This window comes from Scyliorhinus torazame, chromosome 16, assembly GCF_047496885.1.
Source record: "Scyliorhinus torazame isolate Kashiwa2021f chromosome 16, sScyTor2.1, whole genome shotgun sequence".
NCBI classification, from domain to species: domain Eukaryota; kingdom Metazoa; phylum Chordata; class Chondrichthyes; order Carcharhiniformes; family Scyliorhinidae; genus Scyliorhinus; species Scyliorhinus torazame.
In genome coordinates this window covers 13,842,046-13,857,616 of record NC_092722.1, presented here as the reverse complement: position 1 = coordinate 13,857,616, position 15,571 = coordinate 13,842,046, and the positions used below count along the sequence as shown (strand labels likewise).

At 47.6% G+C, this 15,571-nt stretch overlaps 1 protein-coding gene across 2 annotated transcripts in view; it reads right to left on the bottom strand.

Annotated features, from left to right (window-relative positions):
* Positions 1–15,571, bottom strand: part of ptpn11b (protein tyrosine phosphatase non-receptor type 11b) — a 223,764-nt gene that overhangs the window by 114,853 nt on the left and 93,340 nt on the right. For both annotated transcript variants that reach the window (XM_072477979.1, XM_072477981.1), the window contains exon 2: positions 3,710–3,832. In XM_072477979.1, the coding sequence (XP_072334080.1) occupies positions 3,710–3,832 (123 nt within the window). The remainder of the gene's footprint in view (positions 1–3,709; positions 3,833–15,571) is intronic.

Sequence of the window (15,571 nt, the reverse complement as noted above, 5' to 3'; positions counted from 1 at the left end):
ACCAAGAACCTGCCTTCAGGTACGGAATTCAAGAAGATGATATGAAAGCAATAAGATATTGTGGCCCAGGTCTTCTTCTGAGTATCCAGCCCCACACTTGGTGCTATAAAAGCATAAAGCATCACGACCATTCTCCTTTCCCAACCTCAATTGTTCCTCCCTCCAACCCAGTAGACAAGACCACAGGTCAAATCTTCCTCATTCACTGCATGGGGAGGTGGGGTTTAACAATTCCCTGCCATCTAGCGCTCATTCCACCAAACTTGAGCCCAGCCAGAGCACAGCAACACAGAATCATAGAATAGAATCATAGAATTTACAGTGCAGAAGAAGGCCATTCAGCCCATCGAGTCTGCACCGGCTCTTGGAAAAAGCACCCCACTTAAGCCCACACCTCCACCCTATCCCCGCAACTCCACCTAACCCAAGGGTAATTGATCATGGCCAATCGACCTAACCTGCACATCTTTGAACTGTGGGAGGAAACCGGAGCACCCGGAGGAAACCCACGCAGACCACAGGGAGAACGTGCAGACTCCACACAGACAGTGACCCAACCCGGGAATTTAACCTGGGACAGTGGAGCTGTGAGGCAACTGTACTAACCACTGTGCTACCGTGCCGCCTTTGAATGGAAACTGGAGTAGGGGGTTCAGCCCCTTGAGCCTTTTCCACCATTTAATTACAGTAAGAAGTCTTACAACACCAGGTTAAAGTCCAACAGGTTTGTTTCGATGTCACTAGCTATTGGAGCGCTGCTCCTTCCTCAGGTGAATGAAGAGGTATGCTCCAGAAACATATATATAATCTGTCTATATATATATGACCTTGACAACATCCAGGCTTGGGCTGCTTAGAGGTAAGCAACATTCAGGACACAGAAGTGCTGGGCATTGAGCATCACCGACGAGAGAGAATCTAACCATTTCCCCTTGACCTGCAATGGGAACATGATTGCTGATTCCCCTACCATCAACACCCTAGGGGCTACCTCTGACCAGAAACCGAACTGGACCCCTGGTATAAATAATGTGTTTGCAAGAGCAGAGAATCAGTAAACTGGAAACTCCATAAAGCTGTTGTGTTCCATTGCCTTCAATAATAAGAATTTCCTTTAGAACACAAATGTTAGACGTTTAGCTGCTGTTGTATAAAGAGTCAAAGGTTCTTCTTCTTTTCACAAACACCTTTATTTCACTTTAACAGACTGCACAAAACTCTATCTTCACATCACCTGACACAAAGGCCACCTGAAGCCTCTTTACATATCAGTGTCAATTATTGGATAATTAACATAAATGAGACAACGAATTGGAATGTCTCTTAACCCATTACTTAACAACAAATTGGGGTTAGCTTAAACTAAAATAGCCTGATGTATGTAATATATATCAAAGGACTCTGCTAGCTCCCAAATCTGTCAAATCATAGATACTATTTGTTATTTACCTGATTTTACAATTATTGTTTCTCAATTTCTTTTGTCTACATTATAATTTGGCATTTCTGGTGGTAAATGCCAAGCTTGCCAAATCCCAATGGGAAACTTGAAACAGTTCTAAAACGGGTTTTGCAATTTTTATTTGATGGGGAGAGATTCCGAAATCAGGAAATCATGTCTCTGACTACTTGTGATGATCTTATTGTAAATGTTTATTTTTTTTAAATTACACTTACAAGAATGGCTGGTGTTTATACAGCAATTGGAGTAAGAGACAATACTTTAATAATTCCAAAAGATTTTAACCTAAACTACCATCAAAGCTAACCGTTTCCTTTTCTGTTCAATAACTTGTTACAGATTATAAAATCTATAGAATTCCAGTAATTGTTACGAAACAGCACCCTTTTTTGTTCTCTAGGGATGTCTTCTGAGGCTGACAGAAACTGGTTTTCCAAGTCAGGCTTTGTTCACACTGCATCTTCTAGGAGTTCTGACCAGCTATCCTGCTATCTTCTGGGAGATCTAAGCAGCTAACCCCTTGCGTAGACTTCGGTATTTCCTTAAATACAGTCCTTCCCTTTTGTTCCAACCAGTCTCTTCAGAAATGCTTTCTTACTAAAATCGATTGGATTTAGTAGTTCTTTACTTTAGCTCTTGGGCTTTCCAAAAAAAGTTAACATACCCATCTTTACCTTACTTACGTGCATCTTTTTACAACCTGTATATATCCCCCTTTGAACTAAAACAACTCCATTCAAAACTACTCCCGTTATTGCTTTAATTAAAATTCTTATTGGAGTTCCTCTTGGTTCAACGTATCAAAATACTTCTTACTGTTGGTTTAGATTCTTGTAGTCACTGTCTCTTGCTCCAATACCGATACGTGCAACCCCAACAGCCGGTCTTCCAGTGCGTACAAAATATGACTGTGTGTGATATTACCCAAAAGAAATTACAATTTATTGTTTTTTTCACAATTACTAAATTATTTGGGAGCAATTTTAATCTTGTGCAATAGTGTATGATAAGATAGTGAATTGACAGCCCATTCCACATCTCTCCCGAATTTTAGTTTGACCATGGAAAATATAGTAATCAAATTAAATCCTGTTGTAAACTGACAATCACCCAAACACTAATGGCACCAAATAAAAATGGAAGTGCTAATACCCTTGGTATAAATACCTGACCAGCATGCTACAAAAATGTTAATTTTTAAAATGTCACAGCAAAAATATTTAGGGGAAGTGGTGGTATAGTGGTGTTGTCGCTGGGCTATGCTGAGCCCAGGGTAATGCTCTGGGGACCCAGGTTCTAATCTCACCATGGCAGATTGTGAAATTGGAATTCAATAAAAGATCTGGAATTAAACCATGAATTGATTAAAAACCCATCACTGTTGCCTTTTAGGGAAGGAAATCTGCTATCCTGACATTACTCCAGATCCACAACAATGTGATTGACTCTTAAATGCCCTCTGAAATAGCTGAGCAAGCCATTCAGTTCAAGGCCAATTAGGGATGGGCAATAAATGCCAGCAACACTCACCCCCATGAATAAATAAAAGTAACAATTACTGCAACCTTAAAAGAAACATTTCCCACTGAAATTATGAATGCTTTCAACCTTTGTAGGCTTTAGGACGTTATGAGTCAATAAAATCAGTTGCGCAGCACCCGTTTTTCAAATACTAACTTGGCCTCCTAATATGGCAGGCAGGAAGCACACACCCAGTCCAGAAACAAATGTGCCAATCAGCGAAGGCGAAAAGTGCCTGAAAGAGGTCTTAGGCCTCTTCCATGTACAAAAAAGGGTGTCAAGCTCCCATACGAGGTCCCGACTTCAAGCTTGGTTTCCCCCTGGCATCGGACACTAGATTAGTAGACTGCCACCGACCCAAAAAAGATGAGTATTTCACATTTACCCAAATGTGGAGGAGCAGGAGTACTCCTATTGACACACAGTGAAAGAAAGCCTGTCGGTACTCCAAATTTCCACTCCAGTACACCCCAACCCAGCCACCAGCTCAAACACCCAGTCTTTTTATTAACCTCTCAAATGATAAATCGCCCCACTTGGAACATCTTCTCATATGGAATGATGTATCGAAAGACAGATGGAAGGCACCAAACAATAGTGGGATCCACAATTGAATTTTCCAGTGAGATTCGAATTCTTAACCATATACGTGGTTATCCCTTTTTATATTTTCCTAATTCTTTCTTCGAAAGTATAATTTCATTCACGTAGTCAGCTGTGCCTTACCTAACCGATAAAGTGAAGTCTCCTGGGTTGCTCTTGCTGGGACGAGCTAGGAAATTTCCATGAACACCCCTTGTCAACAAGAGCTGTTCCGCTTCAATCCCTGTGATATTGGGATGGAACCACCTGTAGAACAGAATGAAACAAAACTTTTAAATAATATCAAATCTAAATGCAATATATTAGTGGAATTATTTAATAATTTTGATTTAAGTCACTTAAAATTGAGCAGAAAATACAATTAGATTGGATAGTGCTGAGCATTGCAATACAGTAATCCTTTGAAATCTGAATTCCATGTTGAGTGGTGAAACAGTTTTCTCTTTCACTACACATACTTGTATTTATATTTACAGAACCCCCTTCTGATGTATGCTTTGAAGCCTGGTGTGTGTGACACAAGTCAATTTTTCTCATTTAGGTACTTGTTTTTTTTTATTAAATATTTTATTGAAAATTTTTGGTCAACCAACACAGTACATTGTGCATCCTTTACACAATATTATAACAACACAAATAACAATGACCTATTTTATAAACAAGAAATGAATAAATAATAAATAACAAAAATGAAAACTAGCCCTAATTGGCAACTGCCTTGTCACAAGTAACACTCTCCAAAAATATAATTTAACAGTCCAATATATAATTATCTGTAGCAACGACCTATACATACTATACAGTATATATTAACAACCCTGAGAGTCCTTCTGGTTCCTCCTCCACCCCCCCCCCCCCCCCCCCCCCCCCCGATCCTGGGCTGCTGCTGCTGCCTTCTTTTTCCCATTCCGTCTATCTTTCTGCGAGGTATTCGACAAACGGTTGCCACCGCCTGGTGAACCCTTGAGCCGACCCCCTTAGGACGAACTTAATCCGCTCTAGCTTTATAAACCCCGCCATGTCATTTATCCAGGTCTCCACCCCCGGGGGCTTGGCTTCTTTCCACATTAGCAATATCCTGCGCCGGGCTACTAGGGACGCAAAGGCCAAAACATCGGCCTCTCTCGCCTCCTGCACTCCCGGCTCTTGTGCAACCCCAAATATAGCCAACCCCCAGCTTGGTTCGACCCGGACTCCTACTACTTTTGAAAGCACCTTTGTCACCCCCATCCAAAACCCCTGTAGTGCCGGGCATGACCAAAACATATGGGTATGATTCGCTGGGCTTCTCGAGCACCTCGCACACCTATCCTCCACCCCAAAAAATTTACTGAGCCGTGCTCCAGTCATATGTGCCCTGTGTAATACCTTAAACTGAATCAGGCTTAGCCTGGCACACGAGGACGACGAGTTTACCCTGCTTAGGGCATCTGCCCACAGCCCCTCCTCGATCTCCTCCCCCAGCTCTTCTTCCCATTTCCCTTTTAGTTCATCTACCATAGTCTCCCCTTCGTCCCTCATTTCCCTATATATATCTGACACCTTACGATCCCCCACCCATGTCTTTGAGATCACTCTGTCCTGCACCTCTTATGTCGGGAGCTTCGGGAATTCCCTCACCTGTTGCCTCGCAAAAGCCCTCAGTTGCATATACCTGAATGCATTCCCTTGGGGCAACCCATATTTCTCGGTCAGCGCTCCCAGACTCGCGAACTTCCCATCCACAAACAGATCTTTCAGTTGCGTTATTCCTGCTCTTTGCCACATTCCGTATCCCCCATCCATTCCCCCCGGGGCAAACCTATGGTTGTTTCTTATCGGGGACCCCCCCAAGGCTCCAGTCTTTCCCCTATGCCGTCTCCACTGTCCCCAAATCTTCAGTGTAGCCACCACCACCGGGCTTGTGGTGTAGTTCCTCGGTGAGAACGGCAATGGGGCTGTCACCATAGCCTGTAGGCTAGTCCCCCTACAGGACGCCCTCTCTAATCTCTTCCACGCCGCTCCCTCCTCCTCTCCCATCCACTTACTCACCATTGAAATATTAGCTGCCCAATAATACTCACTTAGGCTCGGTAGTGCCAGCCCCCCCCTATCCCTGCTACGCTGTAAGAATCCCTTCCTCACTCTCGGGGTCTTCCCGGCCCACACAAAACCCATGATGCTCTTTTCAATCCTTTTAAAAAAAGCCTTCGTGATCACCACCGGGAGGCACTGAAACACAAAGAGGAATCTCGGGAGGACCACCATCTTAACCGTCTGCACCCTCCCTGCCATTGACAGGGATACCATATCCCATCTCTTGAAATCCTCCTCCATCTGTTCCACCAACCGCGTTAAATTTAACCTATGCAATGTGCCCCAATTCTTAGCTATCTGGATCCCCAGGTAACGAAAGTCCCTTGCTACCTTCCTCAGCGGTAGGTCCTCTATTTCTCTACTCTGCTCCCCTGGATGCACCACAAACAACTCACTTTTCCCCATGTTCAATTTATATCCTGAAAAATCCCCAAACTCCCCAAGTATCCGCATTATTTCTGGCATCCCCTCCGCCGGGTCCGCCACGTATAGTAGCAAATCGCCCGCATACAAAGATACCCGGTGCTCTTCTCCTCCCCTAAGTACTCCCCTCCACTTCTTGGAACCCCTCAACGCTATCGCCAGGGGCTCAATCGCCAGTGCAAACAATAATGGGGACAGAGGGCATCCCTGCCTTGTCCCTCTATGGAGCCGAAAATATGCAGATCCCCGTCCATTCGTGACCACGCTCGCCACTGGGGCCCTATACAACAGCTGCACCCATCTAACATACCCCTCTCCAAAACCAAATCTCCTCAACACCTCCCACAAATAATCCCACTCCACTCTATCAAATGCTTTCTCGGCATCCATCACCACTACTATCTCCGTTTCTCCCTCTGGTGGGGCCATCATCATTACCCCTAACAACCTCCGTATATTCGTGTTCAGCTGTCTCCCCTTCACAAACCCAGTTTGGTCCTCGTGGACCACCCCCGGGACACATTCCTCTATTCTCATTGCCATTACCTTGGCCAGGACCTTGGCATCTACATTTAGGAGGGAAATAGGTCTATAGGACCCGCATTGTAGCGGGTCCTTTTCCTTCTTTAAGAGAAGCGATATCGTTGCTTCAGACATAGTCGGGGGCAGTTGTCCCCTTTCCTTTGCCTCATTAAAGGTCCTCGTCAGTTGCGGGGCGAGCAAGTCCACATATTTTCTATAGAATTCGACTGGGAATCCATCCGGTCCCGGGGCCTTCCCCGCCTGCATGCTCCTAATTCCTTTCACCACTTCTTCTACCTCGATCTGTGCTCCCAGTCCCACCCTTTCCTGCTCTTCCACCTTGGGAAATTCCAGCCGATCCAAGAAGCCCATCATTCTCTCCCTCCCATCCGGGGGTTGAGCTTCATATAATTTTTTATAAAATGTCTTGAACACTCCATTCACTCTCTCCGCTCCCCGCTCCATCTCTCCTTCCTCATCCCTCACTCCCCCTATTTCCCTCGCTGCTCCCCTTTTCCTCAATTGGTGTGCCAGCAACCTGCTCGCCTTCTCCCCATATTCGTACTGTACACCCTGTGCCTTCCTCCATTGTGCCTCTGCAGTGCCTGTAGTCAGCAAGTCAAATTCTACATGTAGCCTTTGCCTTTCCCTGTACAGTCCCTCCTCCGGTGCTTCCGCATATTGTCTGTCCACCCTCAAAAGTTCTTGCAGCAACCGCTCCCGTTCCTTACTCTCCTGCTTCCCTTTATGTGCCCTTATTGATATCAGCTCCCCTCTAACCACCGCCTTCAACGCCTCCCAGACCACTCCCACCTGGACCTCCCCATTATCATTGAGTTCCAAGTACTTTTCAATGCACCCCCTCACCCTTAGACACACACCCTCATCTGCCATTAGTCCCATGTCCATTCTCCAGGGTGGGCGCCCTCCTGTTTCCTCCCCTATCTCCAAGTCCACCCAGTGTGGAGCGTGATCCGAAATGGCTATAGCCGTATACTCCGTTCCCCTCACCTTCGGGATCAATGCCCTACCCAGCACAAAAAAGTCTATTCGCGAGTAGACTTTATGGACATAGGAGAAAAACGAGAACTCCTTACTCCTAGGTCTGCTAAATCTCCACGGGTCTACACCTCCCATCTGCTCCATAAAATCTTTAAGCACCTTGGCTGCTGCCGGCCTCCTTCCAGTCCTGGACTTCGACCTATCCAGCCCTGGTTCCAACACCGTATTAAAATCTCCCCCCATTATCAGCTTTCCCATCTCTAGGTCCGGAATGCGTCCTAGCATCCGCCTCATAAAATTGGCATCATCCCAGTTCGGGGCATATACGTTTACCAAACCCACCGTCTCCCCCTGTAGTTTGCCACTCACCATCACGTATCTGCCCCCGTTATCCGCCACTATAGTCTTTGCCTCGAACATTACCCGCTTCCCCACTAATATAGCCACCCCCCTATTTTTTGCATCTAGCCCCGAATGGAACACCTGCCCCACCCATCCTTTGCGTAGCCTAACCTGGTCTATCAGTTTCAGGTGCGTTTCCTGTAACATAACCACATCTGCCTTAAGTTTCTTAAGGTGTGCGAGTACCCGTGCCCTCTTTATCGGCCCGTTCAGCCCTCTCACGTTCCACGTGATCAGCCGAGTTGGGGGGCTTCCTACCCCCCCCCCCCCCCTTGTCAATTAGCCATCACCTTTTTCCAGCTCCTCACCCAGTTCCCACGCAGCTGTATCTCCCCCAGGCGGTGCCCCCCCGCCCATCCTCTCCCATACCAGCTCCCCCCTCTCCCCAGCAGCAGCAACCCAGTAATTCCCCCCTCCCACCCCCCCCCCCCGCTAGATCCCCCGCTAGCGTAATTACTCCCCCCATGTTGCTCCCAGAAGTCAGCAAACTCTGGCTGACCTCGGCTTCCCCCGTGACCTCGGCTCGCACCGTGCGACGCCCCCTCCTTCCTGCTTCTCTATTCCCGCCATGATTATCATAGCGCGGGAACCAAGCCCGCGCTTCTCCCTTGGCCCCGCCCCCAATGGCCAACGCCCCATCTCCTCCACCTCCCCTCCTCCCCCATCACCACCTGTGGGAGAGAGAAAAGTTACCACATCGCAGGATTAGTACATAAAACCCCTCTTTGCCCCCCACATTCGCCCCACCACTTTGTTCGAACGTTCTTTTTAATAACCCGCTCATTCCAGTTTTTCTTCCACAATAAAAGTCCACGCTTCATCCGCCGTCTCAAAGTAGTGGTGCCACCCTCGATATGTGACCCACAGTCTTGCCGGTTGCAGCATTCCAAATTTTATCTTCTTTTTATGAAGCACCGCCTTGGCCCGATTAAAGCTCGCCCTCCTTCTCGCCACCTCCGCACTCCAGTCTTGATAAACGCGGATCACCGCGTTCTCCCATTTACTGCTCCGAGTTTTCTTCGCCCATCTAAGGACCATTTCTCTATCCTTAAAACGGAGGAATCTCACCACTATGGCTCTGGGAATTTCTCCTGCTCTCGGTCCTCGCGCCATAACTCGGTATGCTCCCTCCACCTCCAACGGACCCGCCGGGGCCTCCGCTCCCATTAACGAGTGCAGCATCGTGCTCACATATGCCCCGACGTCCGCTCCCTCCACACCTTCAGGAAGACCAAGAATCCTCAGGTTGTTCCTCCTTGCGTTGTTTTCCAGTGCCTCCAACCTTTCCACACATTGTTTCTGATGTGCCTCCTGCGTCTCCGTCTTCACCACCAGGCCCTGTATATTGTCCTCATTCTCGGCTGCCTTTGCCTTCACGACCCGAAGCTCCCGCTCCTGGGTCTTTTGTTCCTCCTTTAGCCCTTCGATCGCCTGTAGTATCGGGGCCAACAGCTCTTTCTTCATTTCCTTTTTGATCTCTACCACACAGCATTTCAAGAACTCTTGTTGTTCAGGGCCCCATGTTAAACTGCCACCTTCCGACGCCATCTTGGTTTTTGCTTGCCTTCCTTGCTGCTGTTCTGAAGGATCCACTGCAATCTGGCCACTCTCTCCTCCTTTTTTCATCCGTATCCAGGGGGGATTCCCTTCTGGTTTACCGCACAGTGTTTTTAGCCGTCAAAATTGCCGTTGGGGCTCCTATCAAGAGCCCAAAAGTCCGTTTCACAGGGAGCTGCCGAAACGTGCGACTCAGCTGGTCATTGCCGCACCCGGAAGTCCATTTAGGTACTTGTTTACCGCTATTCAGGTCTACACCGTTACTTTTGTCGAGTTTTGCTGCTTGAGTTGTAATTTGCTCTTGCTGCCAAGAGCATTGAGTAGGTGAGAAGAGCAAAACAACAGAGACAAGGACAAAATGATAAGCAAGGTTAGAGTTAAATGCAATGCAGCAGGTACAATGCAAATTAGGGTTACTGGCTTAAGAGCAAAGAACCAGGGATCACATTACTTTAAGCATTCTAGGAATTCCTTTCTAAGCATTAGTTAAAAATTAATTAATCCAGAAACATACAGAAATAATGAACAGGAAAAGACCCATCAAGCCTTAACTGCATATGCCTTATGATGCGCAATCAATTACGCTCAAGACGCAGTGATTCCATAACTGAAGGCTTTAATCTGCTAGAACCTTTTCCCCAGCAGCTGCGATACAGAAAGCGAAGGCTGCTGGGATGGCACCATCTCTTATACCCCGCATTCAGGGCGGAGCTACGCAATACAGCCAATGGTAGACTCCAGGGTCTAACCAATGGTCATCAGCCTCTCAGGTACTGATACCTGGTACTACCACACCTTATACATCGCAATGCATACATTTCCCACTCGCCATATTATCTCCTGGGAGAAGCAAAAAACCAAATAAAACCCAGGTCAATGGAAACAAGAAAAATGCATATTTATTAAATATGAAAAAATTGGACAATGATATAATACTTAACAATTACACACAGGCTTTAGGATTTACATGGTCTACAAAGTACATCTTAATCTACAATAGTCTCATTAACACAAGATGACAGTAGGCAAATATACTCTTCACTCTGAACCACAAGTGAATGTTTGTGGATGTCTCCTCAGAGTCCCCCCAGATGATTGTCATGCGAGAAGAGTGAGAGTTTCCAAACTCTACTCTAAAAATCATCCAGCCCATCATCATTTTAGTTGACAGGAACAATGGACACCACGCGTGGTAACAGAGACCTACTTCAAAATTCATCTTTGATGTATACTTGGAACTGCTGTAAACCATAAATGTTAAAATGGGCGAAGCAAAAAAATGTTGGAAACACCAAGCAGGTCAGGTAGCATTTGTCAAGTTAAAGTAAACATTTGGCCTGAAACATTGGTTGGGATTTTCTGGCCTCGGCCTGGCATGTTTTCCGTGGCGGCAGAGGCAGCTCACCCGGTGGTGAAGTCCACGGTGAAGATGTGGAATCAGCTGAGGCATTTTAGGATAGAAGGGATGTCAGTGCTAACGCCGGTGTGTGAAAACCATGGGTTTGAACTGGCGGGGGGGGGGGGGGGGCGGGAATGGATAGTGTATACAGGAGGTGGAGGGAAGTGGGGATGGTCAAGGTAAGGGATTTGTATTTGGAAGAAGGGTTTGCCAGTCTGGAGGAGCTAAGGGAGAGGGTAGAGCTGCCGAGGGGGAGCGAGTTCAGGTATCTACAGGTTAGGGACTTTGCGTGAAAGGTCTGGAGAGGGTTCCCTAGGTTTCTGGGATACACCCTGCTGGAGCGACTGCTGCTTCCGGATGTGGAAGAAGAATTGGGAATATATACAAGTGGCTGGGGGAGCAGGGAGATGAGCAGGTGGTGAAGTTCAAGGAGAAATGGGAAGCAGAATTGGGAGGGGAGATCAATTGGGGAGTATGGAGTGAGGTGTAGGGTAAACGGAACCTCTTCTTGTGCAAGGATGAGCCTGGTACAGTCTAAGGTGGTGCACAGGGCGTATATGACTCGGGCGAGAATGAGTGGGTTCTTTCAGGGGGTAGCAGATGTGTGTGAGAGGTGTGGGCGGGGCCAGCAAGTCACGCGCACATGTTTTGGGGTTGGGGAAAATTGGGAAGATTCTGGGAACAAGTGTTCGCAGTCTTAGCCATGATAGTGGAGGACGAGGTGGACCCAGACCCCTTGGTGGCGATATTTGGGGTTTCAGAGAAGCCGGAGCTCATTGAGAGGAGGAAGGCCGATGCCATGGTCTTCGCCTTTCTGATTGCACGGCGGCGAATTTTGCTGGAGTGGCGGTCAGCATCGCCAACGGGGGTAGCGGCTTTGTTGGGTAACCTGTACGACTGTCTGCGGTTAGAGAAGATAACGTATTTATGTTTTTTACAAATTTAGAGTACCCAATTAATTTTTTTCCAATTAAGGGACAATTTAGCGTGGCCAATCCACCTACCCTACACATCTTTGGGTTGTGGGGGCGAAACCCACGCAAACAAGGGGAGAATGTGAAAACTCCACATAGACAGTGACCCAGAACCGGGATCGAACCTGGGACCTCGGCACCGGGAGACAGCAATGTTAACTGCTGTGCCACCGTGCTGCCCAGAGAAGATAAAGTATGAGTTAAGGGGCTCAGCAGGGGGATTTGCAAAAAGGTGGGGGGGTGTTTGTGACCGTGTTGGAGGACCTGTTCGTTGCAGGGGGTGGGGGTGAACAAGGGGGAAAATCTGTACAGACTGTATAGGTGATTGTTGGAAAGTATTTTTCCAGGGGTGTTTATTTGCTGTAACCTGTTTTCAACCATGTTTGCAAAATACATTTTTTTTAAAAACAATCCTCCTCGTCCTTCAGGTACCATGCTCCAAGATGGCATTGAAGACCATGGACCTCCCTGCATTGGTCCATATTTATACCTGGCAAAGTACTGCAGTGGTTTGTTATTGCCTTCTTCACTATGGCTGACCAGGAAACTCTCCCAACTGCCATCAGGCGTATTGGAAAGATTTACAAGCTGATAATCAACTGTTTGGCCGCGTTATGAATGCGCCTTCCATCGCCATTAACTCCTGAAATGGGACTTGAACCCAGAGCTTCTGCACAGAGGCAGGGACATAACCCACTACACCACGAGACCTCTACTAGGAACTGTCAGCAATACATAGCCTTAAATCATACATTCTGTGATGTGCATTACTATATTTTCACATTTCTGTTTAAAAACAATCTGCATTTGAAAGAGAACACTTAATTTCACAAGCTCTAAAATAAAAACTTGAATGGTCGCCTATAGTTTGAAAATGTCCTGTACGTTAATTAAGTGTTTTGACCAAATTAGAAGTGAAAGCCAAATATTTAATACGTAAAATGCACAAGGCAGCTACAGTCTACGTCAATATGAAGTGGCAGCTAAAATCAACCATCATATCTTCGTACTCGCCCTGACACAGTTTTTTGTGGCTAACCATATTTTCCATCTAAAACTCATCAGTGTTCCATTTCACCAGACACAAAATTCACCAATAACCTGCAAACACTTTCCACAGACAGCCAAAATGTTTCCATAATACAAATCTAGGCCACTAAAGGAAACAGATATTTCCACTGAGCAATTGCTACACCCAATTAAGGTATAATGCAATGTTAGAACATTAACAAAACATGTTAAAAACAAGCCAAGAACCCACCTTGGTTTCTTGGGCTTTGCTAAATCTTCAATTATACTGGAATCCAATTAAACTTTCCACATTTGGTCATGAGTGAAGTGTTGGGTACTCTGCTACACAGACGAACCAACACGGTTGCGAATGGTACAACCAGTTTTATTTCAAACATCTTTTTACAGTTGTATACTGTTTACTGAGGTTCGATCATAACCCTTGAATCTGTGGACCTACTCCTAATTCTATCTTGTAGTGGCACTCAGCACATGGTGGATGTCGGAGTGGCTTGCTATGAGCTCTGTGCCCTGAGCTGTCTCATCCTCGAGTGCCCAGGACATGTTGTGTTCCCTGTTTTGTACTGTGTATGCTCTTGCCTGTGATTGGCTGTCGTGTTGTGTGTGTGTTGATTGGTCCATTGATCTGTCCATCAGCATGTATGTGCTATGATGTTTACCTGGATATCATGACATCCCCCCTTTTTTTACAAGAACATGTGCCTATGTGGTCATAAATAGAGATGTGTACTGAGTGTAGCTAAATGTGTGTGTGTGCAATATCTACAGCATGTACATGGGGCTAAACTATATACAAGGGGCGATGTCGGGTGCGACATAACAACCAGGTTGTACCATAAACAAAGAACGGGGAAATGTAGAACGACAGAACAAATTCATGTAACGATAAGAACAGAAACATATTAACACAGTGGTAGTATAAGTTCAGTGGTAGTATAAGTTCAATGTACAAACAGTCTCATAAGAACAGTCTAGTAGGTGGGCGACGAATTCGGGTTGACCGCCTCAAGGGTGGGTCTGGAACCACCGGCTGAGGAATGGGCCTGGCCACGGGCGACGACGGAAGGGGCATGGTGGCAGGCAGCTCCACGAAGTCGATGTCAGTAACAACAGGAGGGCGCGGTGTCGGTGTAAGTTCCCGTAGCGAGCGTGGAAGTAGGCGAAGAGCCCGGCGATTGCGCCTACGAATGGATCCATCAGGCATGCGAACCAGGAACGAGCGGGGAGCCACGCGTCGGAGAACTTCGGCAGGTGCTGACCAGCCACCTTCTGGTAGGTGGATGCGGACTTAGTCTCCAGGGGCCAGGGCGGGAGGATCAGTTGCCCGTATGTCATATGCCCTCTTCTGGCGAACGCGCTGCTGTTGCATTCTATGTAGTACCGGAGCATGGTAGGCTGTGGGTACCAGAATGGAAGGCACAGTGGACCTGAGGGCGCAACCCATTAATAGCTGGGCTGGTGAGAGGCCAGTGGCTAGTGGGGCCGAGCGATAGGCCAGCAGGGTTAGGCAGAAATCCGATCCGGCAGCAGCAGCCTTGCAGAGGAGCCGCTTGACGATATGAACGCCCTTCTCCGCCTTTCCATTGGACTGGGGATGCAGAGGGCTGGCGTCACGTGTGTGAAGCCATACGAGGCAGCAAAGGATGACCATTCCTGGCTGGCGAAACAGGGCCTATTGTCCGACATGACAGTCATCGGAATGCCTTGGCGAGCGAAGGTGTCTTTGCAGGCCCTTATGACAGCGGACGATGTCAAATTGTGCAGGCCTATGACCTCTGGATAGTTGGAAAAGTAGTCAATGATGATTACATAGTCCCTGCCGAGCGCGTGACAGAGGTCCACACCCACCTTCGCCCAGGGGGACGTCACCAGCTCATGGGGCAGAAGCGTTTCAGGAGGTTGTGCCGGTTGAAACCTTTGGCAGGTGGGGCAGTTGAGCACCATATTGGCAATGTCATCACTGATGCCCGGCCAGTACACCGCCTCTCGGGCCCTCCGTCTGCACTTCTCGACCCCCAGATGGCCTTCTGTGTAGTTGGTCGAGAACCAGCTTGTGCATGCTGTGCGGAATCACAATCCGGTCCAGCTTTAGAAGGACACCATCAATGACGGCCAAGTCGCCTCGGACATTGTAGAACTGCGGGCACTGCCCTTTGAGCCACCTTCCCGTCATGTGGCGCATCACCCGTTGTAGAAGGGGGTCAACCGCAGTCTCTCGGCGAATACGGGCCAGACTGGAGTCGTCAGCTGGCAGATTTGCCGATGTGAAAGCCACCTGCGCCTCGACCTGACAGACCCCTCCGAATCTGGCGGTGTGCTCACTGCTCTAGATAGGGCATCCGCAATGATCAGGTCCTTAACCGGGGTGTAGACCAGTTGGAAGTCATACCTCCTAAGTTTAAGTAGGATGCGCTGGAGGCGAGGGGTCATCTCGTTCAGGTCCTTATTTATGATGCTGACCAGGGTGCGGTGGTCAGTCTCAACAGTAAACCGGGGGAGACCACACGTAATCATGGAACCTGTCTATCCCAGTTAGCAAGCCCAGGCACTCCTTTTCGATCTGCGCGTAGCGCTGTTCTGTGGGGGTCATGGCCCGCG